The 14458-nt window shown below is 42.0% G+C and overlaps 1 protein-coding gene across 6 annotated transcripts in view; it reads right to left on the reverse strand.

Annotated features, from left to right (window-relative positions):
* Positions 1-541: 541 nt before the first annotated feature.
* The window catches only part of robo3 (roundabout, axon guidance receptor, homolog 3 (Drosophila)), a 176709-nt gene continuing 162792 nt past the window's right edge, over positions 542-14458 (reverse strand). For 2 of the 6 annotated variants that reach the window (XM_085175688.1, XM_085175692.1), the window contains exons 17-27: positions 14169-14420; positions 11609-11648; positions 11207-11346; positions 10848-11129; positions 9326-9467; positions 8640-8858; positions 8039-8238; positions 7781-7888; positions 7153-7320; positions 3744-3886; positions 542-2548 (exon numbers count right to left, since the gene is read on the reverse strand). In XM_085175688.1, the coding sequence (XP_085031814.1) occupies positions 2465-2548; positions 3744-3886; positions 7153-7320; positions 7781-7888; positions 8039-8238; positions 8640-8858; positions 9326-9467; positions 10848-11129; positions 11207-11346; positions 11609-11648; positions 14169-14420 (1778 nt within the window). In that variant the 3' untranslated portion in view covers positions 542-2464. The other 4 variants (XM_085175689.1, XM_085175690.1, XM_085175691.1 and 1 more) reach the window with 4 other exon arrangements.

Consider the following 14458-nt stretch of genomic DNA (forward strand, 5'->3'; position numbering starts at 1 on the left):
TTATGATGCGATGTAGTGATGTGGTAATACATTATATTTAAAAATGTTCTTTTAAAAGGTTTTTATCCAGTTGAATGTTGTTGAACTGAGTGGGAGGATTTAATTTGATTTACGTAAAAAATATCAGAGCTCCTATAATCCCTGTGAAAAGTTATGATGCCAGTTTGCATAAAATTGTTTTTCTACTAAATAACTGATTAGTGTTTGAGGTTAGATTCTGATGTAGATCAGTTATGAAGCACGGTCATTAAATAATTAAGTAATAGTGAAAACCTTTCAGAAACTGACTCGGTGTGTGACAGAACTTACCTTCACCTAAGGTAACTTTGTCATTCACTGCAACACAACACACAAAATCCAACACACATGCATGCACACACACACACACACACACAGCTAAATGCAGACAAAAAGTCTTAATACCCTTGATATAGAGTTTTAAAAAAGCCACCAACTAATGGCAACTGTGGCACGGTTAAAAACCCCCCAAATGCATGCACTGTCTTATGCTTTCTGAAAAAAGAATGAGTACAGGCAGAGGTCATCAAATGTGTTTTACTGTACATTTACAAAACAACAAGAGTACAAAAAAGTCAGTCCACAGACATTTTTTGTTTGTTTGTTTGTTTGTTTGTTTTGGAGGGAGTATATTGACATTTCATCTGACAAATGCAGCAAACAGCCTCTCAGACAGACAAGAGGGAAGCAGAGGGATTACAATCAAACTTTCATAAAGTCTGTCTGTCAGTCTGTCTGCAGAGTGGAACACTTTGCAGCAGAGAAACCAGAGGAAACATAGAAAAATATGACATTCGTAGCGGACAACATGGCAGCAGGGATCCTGGTGGGGAAGCGCTGGGGGGCGGAGACGTCCATCTGGGAGCGAGACCCAGCTCGTTTTGGTTTTTCTGACCCCCCCACCCCTCATTCTCGACCAGAAAACACACTTTGTGCTTCATATTTTCTGTTGTTTTGCCATCACAACAAGAGTGCAACAGTAGTTAATGCTTTTCCAAAAAGTATACATTTTGAGAAAAAAAGTTGGCACATTCAAGAAGACTTTTTTTTTTGTTTGTTTGTTTTTTTTTAAATATCAGACGTTTGTGTTTTTTTTTTAATCCTCATAAATACAATATACATCTTTTACCCCTGTATCCAGAGCTCACAAAATACAGACACAGGTATTTACAAACCAAAGGTGAGGAGTGATCTGAGTGGCTCATAAATATTCGGAGCAATACCAAAAGCAGAATGTAAAGTCTGTTTACAGCAATAACATAGGTTTGACTCTAGGTTCCTGAAACCCTAAGCTCCATGTCTTGTTCAGCTTATTGTCTCCACAGTGGTTAGATGGGCGGGGAGCAGGAGGGTGATCAAATCATCAAAGGTACACTGATAGAATTTCTTTATCTTAATTCCTGAAAGAGAGAAATATAACATCAGTAGCTTAAACAATCAGTCTCACAGAACGAGTTATCAGGACACTGTAGTACACAACTTATTCTAGCAGTAACTTGGTATTAAGGGCCAATTTAATCCATCCATGAAGATTGAATCAGTTTTATCAAGACTGTTTAGCTGTCAGGGTGAAGAACTTCAGATAATTTCCTCTCGATCTGAGCCACATTCCTGCAGTAATCACCTATCTTGTAAATTTTGAGTCAGCACCACTTAACAGGAAGTTAAGTGACTTGTTGACATTTCCACGATGTACCGGAGGATGCTGAAAACAGCTTCCAGCTAAAATCTGTTTCTGGAAGCTCTGCAGTAACACAAAACACATGCAAGGGTTGCAAATAATATGATGCAATGTTTAAGCTCTAATGTGAAAATTAAGCTTTCAGCTTCATGCTGATCACAGTGAAGTTGCTACTACAAACAGGAATTCCTCTCCAAGAGGATCTAAAATGCATTTCCTTATTTTTTTAATCACATATACAGTATACTGCTACAGTTATGGATGTAAACCACAAACCTGCGGGGCAGCCAATCAGAAGAAAATTAGCTCAAAGGGCAGAGGGAGGCAAAACAGCTTGTCTGAGGCAATCTTTTATGTATGTAGTGCATTTTACTCACTGTCAATCAATTTATTTATAAGCACATTTAAAAACAGCACAGATTGACCAAAGTGCTGTACAAACAATCATGTGAACTATGCTTGAGCAGACTAGGTTCCCCATATTAAACACATATTAAAGCACTGCCAGTTGTTCCAGTTTCTGAAGATGGTGTCATGTACTGCATTTTGATTGTCATTATTCTGCATTCAGTCCAGAAAGATTGTTTCAAAAGAATCAAAAGTGATGCTACTTAACAAAAATCTAATTAACTTCATACAAAGGTCAGGATGGATGGATTTCACAAAACACTCTATAAAATTAAAAAGAGATATAAAAAGTATGAAAAAAAACTTCAGTGTCTCAACCGTTCATACACACCTCTCTAATACCACTGTTACAGTGGCCTATTTAGTTCCTAGCCTCGGAGCATTTTTTAACAGGCTTGACGACATCTGCTGCCCTTCCGTCGCCCATCCTAGACTGGCCGTCTGCATCAAAGGCCACACGATAAGCAGGCAATAACACCGCATGAGGAAGAGGTAACCTAATCCAGGCTTCCTGTAACTTTATTGCAAAGGAAGATTGTGCTTTCATGTGCCTGGGAAGGTGTGAAAAAGGTCAGCGTGGGTCAGTTAGGGGCATGTGGAGCAGGGGTGAGGTGTTCTTTAGTTCTCCACCGAGGGGGTGGAGGGGAATATAAGGAACCTTTGTGTGTGTGGCAAGAGAAAAGAGTGATTGTGCATGTGTGTCACTTTTACAAGTTGCTTTGCAACACTCATGTCTGATGTGCACTGAGAAGTGACCCGTGACAGGGCCATCCTTTCTGTTTCCTCACACATGCAGCTTTATAGTGACGCCTCGGGTTACAGCTGTAAGCTTAACAGCTACAGCATTAAAGGAATGCATCAAAGCTGCTGCACTAACCATCTCTCATAAACCACTGCGTATGTAGGTTAACACTGAATTTTGAAAGTAACCAGAGTCAAAGTTGTGGCTGAAAGCTATTTTAGCCATTTAATTACATAGAAGAAAATATTTGCCCTGATCCTTTTCAGCGTTGTGCCTGCATGAAATTAATTAACACAACCTTTTCAGTTTTTCCGTGCAGTTAACCAATCCAAAACACAGATTACAAACTGAATTTACATACAATTTGAATTTAACTTTAAAGAGCTCCCATCACTTTGGATTAAGCTCCTGTTGGGTTACCCAGCTTGCTGCCTACCTAAAGTAATGTCAAACTTTGTAAGCACAATTTCCCTTCAGAGCCTTCCATTCAGCTGGCACAGCGTGCTCCACCATAAAAGACACTGGCACGTTGCAAGGGAGCCTGCAGGGAGTGCATTTAAAAGAGTGCTCCCACAGTTAAGTGTGCCCTCAGAAGTGCACTCCAGAGGGAGCAGTGGTTGTGTAGGCTTAACATTGTTTCTTACTGTAAAGGTTTTGAAGCAAATGGTAGTGGCAGATCTGTATGAATGGGCCTGAGAGCATGACGGTGTGAGTGTGTGTGGGGGGGAGTGTAGAAGCCCTCTCTGAAGTGTCTTCACATATTAGTAATGATATGTAGATTAAACTGAATCCCATGAAGAGGCTTTGTTCTCATATTCATGAATATATAAAATAATCCATTATTAAAACCATTAGAGGTGCACAAAACTCTATAACTGTTTTGCAGAATTTTACCTCATTGTGTTTCCTGGCTGAGTTGAGCCCCCGGGAGCCTGTGGAGCCTCTCGATGAGGAACTTCCTGTAGTTGAACAGTTACTGGACATCTGACCTCTGGAGAGGTAACCGGCCTTACTGCTGTACAGGATCATCTCCTCATCTGGAGAGACAGATGCAAATGGGAAAATAAAGGTGCATTTGGACATGTTGCAGCTGATCTGGACAACACTTTTTCAGATGTAGGCTACATCTACACTAATCCGGATAAATTTGAAAACGGCGTTTTTGTCTAAGAACTTGGGGGCGATCGTGGCTCAAGAGTTGGGCGTTCGTCTTGTAATCGGAAGGTTGCCGGTTCGAGCCCCAGCTCCGACCGTCTCGGTCGTTGTGTCCTTGGGCAAGACACTTCACCCGTTGCCTACTGGTGGTGGTCAGAGGGCCCGGTGGCGCCAGTGTCCGGCAGCCTCGCCTCTGTCAGTGCGCCCCAGGGCGGCTGTGGCTACAATGTAGCTGCCATCACCAGTGTGTGAATGTGTGGGTGGATGATTGTGTATAGTGTAAAGCGCTTTGGGGTCCTTAGGACCAAGTAAAGCGCTATACAAATACAGACCATTTACCATTACCATTTAAGAATGCTCCACGTCCACACTATCGTTTTTAATCGTTTCCAAACAGTTGTTCATCCACACTGAAATGACTGAAACGCTTACAGTCCTCTATTGCACATGCGTGAAACGTAAGATGATTCGACCTGCGGTATTTATGTCTGCTGTTTATTTACTTTCCAGCTCTTTAAAATGCCGTTGCAAAATGTCGAGGAAAGGTTTTTTAAATGGACTAACAATGAGGTGGAGTTTTTGCTGCGAGTAACACAAAATGTACACAGTTGCAAAAGTGAGTGAGAATTAAAGAATTTGAAGAAAAGCTATCTGGAGCATGTTAATCTTTAATAGGGCTGTCAAAGTTGAGAGCAAACAAAACAACGCCCTCCGCAATCTTAGTTTAATTGGTCACATGACTGGATCATATGACTAAAATGCGTCATCGTTTCCGAAAGCCTGCGGTTACGCTGTCCACACTGCGACGCGAAAATGGCGTTTTCAAATGTATCCGCTTTGGAGAGCGTTTTCAAAAAGCTCAGTTTTCCTTGACCATGAACACCGTCTCAGTGTAGACAGAAGGCCAAACGGAGAGAAAACGATGCGTTTTCAAACGAAAACGTATTAGTGTGGACGTAATCTTATTGTTTTGTCTCTCAGCTTCACTCTCAGACCTCTGGTTTACTGCTGCTTTCTAGAGTATTCAGAATTAGAATAACAGGCAGAGCCTTCAGCTTTCAGGCCCTTCCTCCGTGGAACCAAGTCCCAGTTTGGATTCGAGAGACATACACCCTCTCTGCTTTTAAGATTAAGCTTAAGACTTTCATTTTTAATAAAGCTTATAGTTAGGGCTGGATCAGGGTCAGCCTATAAGGGCAAACATGGACCCTGAGTCCCTGTACGCTGCAATAGGTCCAGACTGCTGGGGGTTTCCCATGATGCACTGAGTGTTTGTCTTCTTCACTCACAAATTTAACTCAGTATGTGTTTATTCACCACTCTGCATTTAATCATTAATCTTTAGCTCCCTTCCACAGCGTATCTTTGTCCTGTCCACTCACCCCAAAAGGCCAGTGCACATGGCCGCCCCTCTCTGAGTCTCGTTCTGCTTGAGGCTTCCTGTAAATGGGAGTTTTTCCTTCCCACTGGTACCAAAGTGCTTGCTGATAGGGAGTCATCTGATTGTTGGGGTTTCCTCTATTGTAGGGTCTTTACCTTATGACAGGGGTGTCCAACTCCAGGCCTAGGGCCGGTGTCCTGCAGGTTTTAGATGTGTCCTTGATATAACACAGCTGATTTAAATTGGCTAAATGACCTCCTCAGCAGGTCTTGAAGTTCTCCAGAGGCCTGGTAATGACATAGTCATTTGATTCAGGTGTGTTGACCCAGGGTAATATCTAAAACCTGCAAGACACCGGCCTTCGAGGCCTGGAGTTGGACACCCCTGCCTTACAATCCGGTCGTTAAATCTGACGTCACTAGCCGTGTCTGGGCCTAAACTCCCCTGCAGGTCCATATATCAAACGATCACTATGGCATTACTGAGAGTTGAAAAACTGTCTAAAGTCTTTCATCTTTAATAAAATGATCAGCGTTCTGCTCTACCAGGTGTAACAATTGAGTTTAACATCCAGGCATCCATGAAAACGGAATTTATGACATTTAACGGAGTTAGAAGTTAGCAGGAAGTTAGCTCGCTAGCTTCTATCTAAATACAATATAGCATGTCCTGACTGCGGGGTTTTGGAAACAAATTAAAACGTACAGCTCTGCTATCACTTCCAACATAAATGAAGACAGAAAACTAAACAGCAGTGACGTTTGTAGGGTTACTGAAGTTTGGGTAGCTGGTATATAATGATGTGCTACGTGACCGCTAGCGACACAGCTATGTTAGCATAATATAAACAAGCTAACTTTTTTTCCACTCGATAAAAGTTAACGTGAGTGTTCTCGGTGGTCAGGAACAAATGTAATCGCATGGCAGGATGCTGTAAAAGGACCAAACTTCAGCCAGGAGAACTATTGAGATAATCCATCCACAATACGAGGTTAGTTATTCATATACTGCTGCATGGGCTGGGCTGTAGTTACATCCTAAGGTTTTAAAAACTGAGCTTAAATAAATGATTAGCGGTAATAAAAGCCGAGGGAGGTCAACAGTGATCACTGACTGTTTTAGGAGCTTTTTGGGATTAAATAGAAGAAAATACAAAACATTAAACATGTTAACAACACAAAAGCCATATTAAACGCAGACTACTTTAGGCCCGGAAGTAGGATTCGTCACGTCATCACTTAACGACCGGATATAAAGCACCTTGAGGCAACTGCTGTTGTGATTTGACGCTATATAATTAAACTGAGATTGAATTGAATACATTTCCATCCAAATGAATTCAATAACCACACATTTACCCAGATTTATTTTTGGAGTTGGGTATGGAAAAACAACACTGAGTTTTCACATGATATTCTGTGAGGGATACACACTGCAGGATTTTTAGATTCTCTGAGCCACGCCTTTTGTTTTTGACAATGGCCAGGAGAGCTGGCTTCACGGTTATTTTGCAAAGTCATTTATAAAGAATGACATGTTGCAAACAGACCCGTTTCACTCTCCTGTGTAATACTGCAGTGCAGTAGTGGGCCATGGTGCATCATTATGTGGAAGAGGCTTCATCGGCCGAGTGCATAAGTGCTGCCTTTTCTTCCGCTTTCTTCTTCTGCAAGAAGCACAACATTTCCAAGAGAGCCCACACTCTCTGTCCTAAATTTGATTTGTCTAACCTTAAACTGCATTATGGCTAAAATACAACACACTTACTGTCAGTGTGTCTCTGTCCCGAGCCTTTTCGCTGCTGGCTATTAATGCTATATTCAGTCCTCTCCAGGGAGGACAGGGTGCCGTTTGTCACACAGTTGGCCTCCATGCACCCCTGAGGGTCCTGTAACCTGCCCTCTTCTGGGGGTGGTTCTGGAGGAGGGGGCAGGTCTAAAAAAATGAGATACAGGGAAATAGCATTTAAAACTTTAAGAAAGAACTTTTTGTTTCCATTTTCACTGTCAGGTTTCTGTTAAAAAACAGTTTTCTTCGTTTCCAAAAAACAACAACTTTTTCTCATTTCTCTCTTTGTTTTCTTTGCTAATTGAGAAAAGTGAAGAGACTTACAGTCTTGATTTCTTGATGGAAATTGAAATAATTATTCACTTATTAAGATGAAAGGTCTTGTTCTTGTTCCTGCCAAGGCTATGGATTCACAGTGGACTGCAATTTCAGATTTTTATTTCCGTTCCCAGTGATAATAATCATGCTTATCCAGTAAACATATTACAGTCTGTAAGCTGAGATTACAATTTCCATCCATAGTCAGGAATGCCAGCCTCTCATCTTGCCTTTCTAACAGCTGTGGACAGTCACAGTATCTGTGATTCACATATTTGAATCTGCCCACCTCCTTGTATGTCTCTTCTGTAAGCTGAAGTCTTAGACACTTTTTTTTTCACTCTTGATTTTTGGTTTGGTGGAGTACTTGCATCAGCGGGGGAGGAGCGACTGTGCACTGTGGGTGAAAAGGGATAAATAATCAATAGCAAGGAGACGATGCAGAAGGATTACTCACATGACAAACACTAAATCAACTTTAAATCAGCTTCCAGGGTGGGGGCTGCTACTCTGTATTCTGTATGCGTGTGCATGTCAGCCACTTTACCCGGTGTGGTCGTGCTGATGCTGTCTTCATTCAGAGCTGGGCCCTGGCTCTGGAGGCAGCGATGGGCAGGACTCTGGCACTGCAGCATGCCAACTTCTGACGAGCTGTGATGCTGTTGGCCGGAGAGGCTGGGGTTGGACTGGGTGAGCAGCGGGCTCGGTGCCTGGGGAACTGGCATGGGACCGCAGGGTAACCTTCTGCTTTGGGAAGTGAGGGCAGCATGTTACTGGAGCAAAAAATAAACTGAAGCAGAAGCTAAATCTTGTAATGTTTAGGAGTGAGGTTTACTATACAGCTAAACACATGATTTTTGGCATGATTAATAATGTGATTTTATTGGTTTTGTCATTTTATTCTGTCTGTCACATCTGACAGTAGCACTCAATTTAGCGAGACTGCTTATCTGTAATTGTGAATTCTACTGAGAAGTGAATGAAGCACTAAACAGTAAGCAGTAAAATGACTGTGATTAGCATCCATCCTTCCATTGAAACAGTCAGAATGTGACATGATACCCCATCAGCACATTTGCTGAACTTAAACACATTGACACAGTGCAGTCAAATGGACACAACCTTTAGAAAATACAGTAAGCACGTACCGTGACAACTGCTGGCTGTTTGATTGGTTCTGACGGGGGAGGTCGTGGTGGGCTTGGGGCTCCTCATGCGGTGACGGAGTGAGCGTGGCGGTTGACTGGTGACTGTAGGAGGTGGCTGGAGAGGAAGCGTTGTTCCTCTGAGGGGGCGAAGGTCTGTCCTCGCAGCCTTCCATCAGGTATGTCCTCTCAGGGAGGGGTGGACACCATTCCTCATCCGATCTAGATACACAGTGAAGTAGATTACAGCTCAGCGAGGCCGTGTGCATAATTATTGTCGAAGGACAACCTGTTACCAGTGATACCTTCAAATCCAACTTGCTAAGAGGCTATTTAAAGATTAATGATGTTCTTTCAAGTTAGGAGGCCTCGCCAACGGCAAAACTGCAGGAGGCTAAGCTTCCCCTTGAATGGTACTGCAGCTATGAGTTTTGCTATGAGGCTGCAGAGTGCAAGTGGTAAGGGTCAACATTGGTAATTGCGTTTCATGGGTGGGGAAAACAGCTAAATAAGTCAAGGAGTTGACCAAGGCTGAGATAATTGAGTTGTTAAGGGCAGGGCCTTAAGAGCAATGCTAGCTTTTATACTTAATGCAGCTGTTAGAGGTGACACTAAGTCTAAGTGATGATACAACAGTGTCGTACTAATTCAGAGAGATGCGCATCTGAGGAGGCAGGACTGTGACTCACCCTAGGTCCATGTTCTCTGGAAGTTCGTCATCTTGCTCACACTGCTTCAGCTCTTCTATGGGCGGAGGCGGGGGCAAGGACTCCATCCAGGTCAGAGATGGGGTCTTTACAGCCTTACCCATCACCTTCTGCTTGGGCTTACCTAAAAAAAATGACATAAATAAATAAATGCAGCGATTCAATTGAAGGGGAGGTTCTGGCACAATGAGCTGATTCGTCATGACCGTATTTTGACACATACCCCAGCAGGCCTGTGGCTCACAAATAGCAACACGGAGGCAGCAAAGTGGGATTTGTAGCACGACTGAGTGCATGTTGGCCAAACTGCTTCCACGAATAAATATTAAAAACAAGGAGAGCACAAACCTCAGCTCACTCTCTAAGGGAGTAGTTTTGTATTTTGTACATTTTCATTTTGCTTTCTTATGAAGTTTGCAAGAAAGGCAGGTGTGAAATGTAAAAGTGACATCACTACATGCTTTTTGTCAATTTTCAACCAATATATCCAAATAAACAGATAAATAAAGTTGACCGTGATGGACCATTGGTGGACGTAAGGCAGCTTTTCATGGATTGTTAGCACAAGCCCACTCTACCACCCTACAAATTTTTTTCAGCATTCATTGAAAACTTTTCGATCTATCACGTTTGCAGATAGAACGATTGCTCTCTTTCGGTCTTGTTTTTGTGTTCCTTTGTCTTTCATTGTTACCAAAGTCCACTGCTGCTGTCTTGCCCAGAGTCAGCTTCATCCCCATTTGGATGTGTCTTCCTGTTTCATGTTGGTAATGGTTGTTCTCCGTGTCTCAAGTTTTCTTCGTCATCTCGTTATGTCTGTTGTTGCATCCCACCTGTTATCTCTCCCCTTGTTATTCTGTGAGTGTGTGTGTTGTTTCTGTCTTCCTCTGTTTTTTGTTACCTTGTCCCTCATCCTTCACAGCCGTGTGTACCCTGTTAGCTTTTGATTCCCCTGCTCACCTTGGTTCTGTGTATTTTGGACTTTCAGAATTAAATGCTCATTTTCAATTTTCTCCTGCCTCTCTGTATTACAGTCCACAAACAAGCTTTTACATAGCCCACAAAGGACAAAAACACTATTTTCTGATTAGTATTTTTCATTAGAAAAGCAGAACAATCTAAAATCTGAAGCGATTCTGAAGGCAGATGCAGACTGTTTCATATCTAATATCAATACTCCATCCACTTTATCCGTGGCCGGGTTGTGGGGGCAGCAGCCTAAGCAGAGAAGCCCAGACCTCCCTCTCCCCAGCCACCTCTTCCAGCTTATCTGGGGAACGCCTTGGTGTTCCCCGGTCATATATCAATAAATGATGACAAAATATCCATGTAAAAGGAAGGAAGGTAAGGAAGGAAAGTAAGGAAATACTGGAATCTAAAGCCATATTTTTGGCATATTTTGGGTTTACACTTCACTGTTTCTTTCTTATTTCCTCTAAGTAATCAAAGCGACAGGAGACAGAGATGTGTATTTCAAATTCACAGAACTGAAATCCTTCCTCACCACTGCAGCGGTCCAGCTGGGCGTACTGAGCTCCAGATGGACCGGGCTGGGTAATCCAGTGGCCGTCGTCTTGCTGCTCACCGCCGTGGGGTGGAACTTGTGTCTGGTTGGTGAAAGGCATGATGGAGGTGGAAGCGTAAGGAGTGGTGGAGTTGTGCTGGGCGTAGGTGAAACTGTGCAGATCCTCGCTGGTGGCGTCAATCGTGCTGTAGATGGGACCTTCGGTGGAGCCTCCCATGCTGTACTTCTCAGTCTGATTCAGGTAGTTGGAGATGCCAGCTTCTACACGGGGACGGAGGCAGGATTTAGCAAAGCTGCTGTTGTTGTAAGCACAGCATCACAAAAACACACACTCCTACCGTTGTAGTATCTCTCAGCTGTGTCGGGATTGGCCGGGCAGCAGTTGACGGCCTCTTTGCCATTGTGAACCAAGTTGGTGGTGGGCCAAGAGTCTGCCAGCCATGGGTAGTTGCCCATGTTGCCCCCAAGCACTCCTTGCCTACAGAGACACTCTGGCATTAGCTGAAGTCGTAGTGGGGCAGTACAACATCAAGTATAACTGTCCAGATGGAATTAGAGAGTGGCAGAGAAAAAGCTGCATGCATGCAGTGAGAAATGTGGTGTGAATTTAAAAAGATTCACATAATAAAATATCACAAAGTTCAGAGATATAATTCTAGAAATGTCTGTATGTCTTTGCTTAGCAACCCTATCCTACTAGTTCACACAGAAACAGCACTAGTAGGATATAAACCAGTTACCTTCCATTTAGTCCCGGTCCTTCTCCATGAGGGAAACCGACTGCAAAAGCAAGACAGAAAGAGAGTGATGAGCAGAGGAACAGGGATTCACAAACAAATTATTCTGTTATCCTTCTTACAGTATCCTTCAGTCTATATCCTATTCTAATAATGTAGAGTCAGCTGTTCTCATGTCCACCAAAAGCACAAAAAAGTGCATCTATGTTTTTATTTTTTGTTTAGACTCAAAATTATGTGAGTTCATACTTAAACTTCTAGTCCTGTATTAAAGCTTATACTATTGCAGTACAGAGAACAGAACCTAAATAGTAGAGTAGAATAGAATAGAATAGAATTCAACTTTATTGTCATTGCACATGCACAGGTACAGGGCAACGCAATGCAGTTTACATCCATCCAGAAGTGCTTTAGCCATGATATGGATATATTACAATATATATTAGCAATAATATAGATATGTAAGTATATTACAGAAATGGGTCTATTATGGTATGTTATAATGTACACGGTATGAAGTATGTTATGAATATTCTATAACTATAAGTATGTACAGGCTGTAGTGAGTACAAGCTATGTACAGGCTTTGAACAGGATATAATTATGAAATAAAAAACTATACAGAAATCTGAGATATACAGCTATACAGAAATATGAACTATGCAAGTTATAAACAGTTGTAGGATTAAAAATTATCGTATGTACAGAATGATTATTTACACAGAATTATACAGTAGTGCAGTTAAGATAAGTGAGATATGTGGATAATTTCTACAGAGGCTGTATAAAGTAGAGATGGACCGATCCGATATTACGTATCGGTATCGGTCCGATACTGACCCAAATTACTGGATCGGATATCGGCGAGAAATAAAAAATGTAATCCGATCCATTAAATATCAAAAAAGCACCTCACAAAACTTGCTACGCGGCGTAACTCGGCTCATAACCGTAGCACGTAGCAGCAGTGTGCATCACGTGATAGAGCGGCTGTGTGTATTTGTAGCCTTGCTAGCAAACCAGCATTTCATCTATGAGGACGTTTTCCCAGAGAGAAGTAAAGCAAGTGTGTAAGTTCATCTCTGAATGTCTATAAAGCATTCCCACGTTAAGCTTAACAACCATACCTGGAGCGACTGCCTCTCTCTCTCTCTCTCTCTCTCTCTCTCTCCTGCTGCTTCAATCGTGAAACTGCTTAATGATCAGCTGATCGGCTTTTCTGTCGCGAGTCCGTCTCTCTTCTTAGTTTTTGGCCCACTTCTCACCAGAAAGAGGAAACCAGCGGCTGAACAACAGCAGCACGTTTAAGCTTGATAAGCTGTTGTTAGAATTTATTTAATATTACTTTCTACACCAGGATCTTTTTCTACGTAGCTGAAGGCTGGTAATTGTGCAGGGGCGGATCTAGCAAAGTTTAGCCAGGGGGGCCGATAGGGCATGAACAGGGAAAAGGGGGCACAAAGACATACTTTTCTTTCTTATTCTCATTTAAAATGTCGAGCTTTTAATAAATAATTATCTGACTCTTACACCCAAAGTTTTAATCTTGTGTAAAATATATAGAAGTCCATTACTGTATATAGTAACTGTTAAGTCTAATATACCCTAGTAAGCTATACTACTTTTTCCTTTGGGAAGATACCATCTGTGCAGTCTGCAATTCTGTTGAAGAAAGATGTTGAATCTATTTAATTATTCTTGAATAATTGAATAATATTCTTGAAATATAATTTATTTTTGTGCATTTTCCCCCTGCATCAAATTAAATTTGATTATATCGATTAAGCATCATGAGGTGGAGGGTGGTTCCCTATTTTTTTTTTTTTTTGCTGGGAGTTTGCAACCCTATTAGTTAGGTTACTTAAAATTTCTTCTAAGTACTCTTTAAAATACCAGAATAGGGAGGATGGAGCAGGTTTAACTTTATTAGATTGATCAGTGTTGCTGAACTATGACATATTTTGGATGCAGTGTATTTTTTACATACAGGTATAACAGAATAGCTTTAGTGTTGTTATTTATTTAAACTTGAGTATAAACTTATACAAAATGCAGCAAGATATTAAAAAAACGTTTTACTGATTAAAAAACACACTATATCGGATTCATATTGGTATCGGCAGATATCCAAATTTATGATATCGGTATCGGTATCGGACATAAAAAAAGTGGTATCGTGCCATCTCTAGTATAAAGTGCTAGTGGTTGTGAGTGGTGATTCAGTCCATGTTATTATTGTGTGCTTGAGGGTACAGTTGTCCATTTGTTTGTTTTTGTCCATTGTGTGTGTGTTCAGTTATAGGTCGTTGTGGGTGTGTGTATGTTCAGTCCACGAGTTTAATGTGGGTCAGGTGGGTCAACGTGGGTCAACGTGGGCCAGGTATATATAAAGATTATTAAGTATTCAAGCCCAAATTTAGCCTAGGAGGGAATTACACTGAAACTATTTGTAAGTTTTTCCTTTTATTTGGCTGTAAATATGTCAATGGCAGCATTCTGGATTCGACTTCCTTCATAAGTATCATCCCAGCTTCAGGTCATCTTCATCATCCTTCATCCTTACCTGCTGGTGTGTAGGCGAAGGAGGCCGTGTAGTGGCTCAGCTCCTTCCTCTTCTTGCGGCGGCAGTAGATCCAGACACTGAAACCCATCAGGATGACCCAGCAAGCTCCTCCGATGCCTGCGATGAACGCCGGCTGCTTGACCACATCTGTAATCTGTTCAGCTAGACTCACGCTGCTCTCCTCACCGCCATTGGTCTTGTCACCACTGCCTCCGCTTCCACCTGCTAATGAGGGCTGTTCAGCTGGCAGCTCTACAGGAGAAAAACAAGACAAAAGATTATTGAACCAT

The sequence above is a fragment of the Neolamprologus multifasciatus genome, chromosome 10 (assembly GCF_963576455.1).
Source record: "Neolamprologus multifasciatus chromosome 10, fNeoMul1.2, whole genome shotgun sequence".
NCBI classification, from domain to species: Eukaryota; Metazoa; Chordata; class Actinopteri; order Cichliformes; family Cichlidae; genus Neolamprologus; species Neolamprologus multifasciatus.